This window comes from Pterocles gutturalis, unplaced genomic scaffold (assembly GCF_000699245.1).
Source record: "Pterocles gutturalis isolate BGI_N339 unplaced genomic scaffold, ASM69924v1 scaffold46011, whole genome shotgun sequence".
Lineage (NCBI taxonomy): Eukaryota > Metazoa > Chordata > Aves > Pterocliformes > Pteroclidae > Pterocles > Pterocles gutturalis.
Window position 1 is genome coordinate 1 of NW_010099471.1, and position 2,852 is coordinate 2,852.

The 2,852-nt window shown below is 37.6% G+C and overlaps 1 protein-coding gene across 1 annotated transcript in view; it reads right to left on the reverse strand.

Moving 5' to 3' along the window:
* Window positions 1-4: 4 nt before the first annotated feature.
* The window catches only part of LOC104463891 (RNA-binding protein 25-like), a gene marked incomplete at its 3' end in the record, with an annotated part of 17,126 nt that continues 14,278 nt past the window's right edge, over window positions 5-2,852 (reverse strand). The window contains exons 9-10 of the mRNA XM_010076404.1: window positions 941-1,209; window positions 5-20 (exon numbers count right to left, since the gene is read on the reverse strand). Coding sequence (XP_010074706.1) covers window positions 5-20; window positions 941-1,209 — 285 coding nt within the window. The remainder of the gene's footprint in view (window positions 21-940; window positions 1,210-2,852) is intronic.

Genomic DNA, 2,852 nt, shown 5'->3' on the forward strand with positions numbered 1-2,852 from the left:
CCCTGTCTCTGCTTTTTTCTCTAAAGGAAGGAAAAAGTCCAAAGTTAAGTACAGAGCTTTCCACTCCACTCAATCAAATGATTTAACTCCAAATACATAATGCACTATTTATAACATCCTGCAAGTTATTCTTCTGCAATTATACAAGATGATTGGCTGATATAGCAATGGGCATAAATCAATACTTCTAATATATTCAAAAATTCCTTTATGTAAAAGTAGCTGTTGGAGCACTAACCATTAAATAGTTACAGAAACTAACCGTGAGCACGTAGCAATTCTTATCAGATTGTGTTAGTAGTTCTCCATAAATGACAGCTAACAAGCTCACAAGTAAAGGGTATGTGTAATAAATCCTTCATACGTACATGGCTTACAGACAACTGACCCTACTGACAAGATGATTTAAAGTGAAAGCTATTTTTCCTATGGTGAAGAGGAAAAAAGCAGCATCTAGAGCCTGATATGATTATTTACAGTTTAAGACTGAAAGAGAAATCCCCTTGCTTTTATTAAAAAAACAAAAAAACAAAAAAACCCCCCAAAAACCAAAAAACAACCCCAACCAAAAACCTAACTACCCCACATACCAGAAGGTAAAACCTACGTAAGCTAAAAGATACCGCAGACTTATGAGAACCTCAACTAGGAATAAAGCTACCCACAAAAATCCAAGAGAGATTTGAGATAAAACCCCTATGCTTGGTTGAATGGTTGGCTTGTTGCTTACTGTGTATTGCAGTCCTTATATTCCTGTGCTGTGCAGGGAATCATGTATTCTTCCAATTTGTGTAAATACAACATTTTCTAAAATTTTTATTTCCTCATGGTCTTCCAAAAGGACCAGGCTCTTTTGAATGGCAGCTGATCTGCTGAACTATATGCACTTAGTTAACAGTACTAGGAAAAACTGAAAAAAATAACTCAAGTCTTTATTTACCTTGATCTGCTCCGATCCTTGTTGCGATCTGAACTCCTTTCCCGATCTCGGTCTCGTTCACGGTCTCTGTCTCGGTCCTTAGTTCGGTCACGATCCCTATCTCGCTCTCGTTCACGCTCCCGTTCCTTCTCCTTCTCTCGTTCACGCTCCCTCTCTCTTTCACGCTCCCTCCTTTCTCGTTCACGCTCCCGTTCCCTTTCTCTTTCTCTGCGTTCTTTTTCAATTTCCTGTCTTTCTTTCTCCTTTTTGCCTTTTTCCTCCTCCAGTTTCTAAAAACCAACAAGAGAACTTTCACAGTTAATTTTGTAGTCATAGGAACTGGACATTCCCGGCGCAACACACAAGGCTGGTAATGGAAATACCAAAACCGCCACTGATTTTAAAATATTAAACAGGGTTTGGTGGGTTTTTTTGGAACTCGTAAGTATGAAATCAAAATGCAGCAATCACAAGACTAAGTTTCGTGCAAAAGCATAGATCTACACAGACCAGCAATCTCCAACCTTAGCAGAGTGGGGCTGGCCTCATATTACAAGCTGACTAAACTGCACATACACAGTGCACCGCCAGTCATGATTCAGGTGGGCCACAAATGCCACTGGCCCTATAAGCCACTTGGGTACAAGTAAAGTGAACTTCTAGCTGATAAAATTAATTCTGTTCAACTAGGAAAATATATCTCAGGGGAAGGCTTACTGGGACAGCAAGTCATTTCCCAAAAAGTCTGTCAGACCAAAACCATCCTATATGAAAACTCGGGTAAAGAAATTTATCCACTTACACGTAGTGCATATGGTTAAACAGTGAAGAGAGCTGCAACCTTTCCCCTTTTCCCTCCCTAAAAAAGTTCTAACAGTTCATTGGTAAGAACTGGACTCTGCAGAATGGAATCCTTAACTTCCACCACTGCAAGATGGAAAGAGTTAAAAAAAAGGTTGGAAATAGCTCTTTTGAAACACAGAAACTAAAGGGTTACCTGCTACAGTTTTACTAAAAATTGTACAAAATTGCCATTTTTTTTTTCAATTAGAAACAGTTCTTATGACCAGAATTCCTATAAGACAATAGAAAATACATCAACAGAATGATAGATAAATCCATCCTTGGAAGCAATTGTTATGTGTTAACTTACAGATGCTGTGCTAGGACATGGACCGCCAACACTGGATTAACCTTGCCTATAAGCTATGTTTCTGGGAGGAAGAGCAAGTACACGGTTCACAAATACACCAAACAACAACCAAATATACCAAATTTCAACCTGATGGATGCCAGAACAACACTTTTTTGAACAAATATTGAGCAGAATAAACAGGTTTATCCCCTTTGGCTCCACATTTACCATCACTGAAATGAAATTAAAAACTGGAACAATGAAACAGCATTTTCTCTGGTTTGTTTTTTCTTTTCTTTTAAACAAAGCATTTAAGACAACTTTAAAAAGCAATCTTACCTGATATGTGTTCTTCAGCCATAGGCACAGGGACCAGAGAACCGACAAAGGATTACAGAAATAAAGCTAATTCACTAGTGATTAATGTATCCAGTGAAACTATGCTGCATTGATAGCACAATACAGGCAAACCAATGTTGGATACATTGAAATCACAAAAGGAAAAAGGGACTAAAAATGGTAGGAATTGGTAGAAAACTGATATGAAAAAAACAAAACTTAGATTCTACAATATACACTGGGCTGAAAACCAATTTCTAAAGGACTTTATTTTACAGGGGCTTTACAGTGTTTAACCTTCAGTACGGTCAGATGTTAAACTAGGTTGTCAACTTTTAAAAAATCCAACTTACCTCAAATTTCATATACTTTTAAAGAAAAGTTTACATACTGAAGTGGTTGATACTTACAGGTTATCTTAGATGTTCCAATAGAAATTTCTTTGGTTGAATTCCTGCT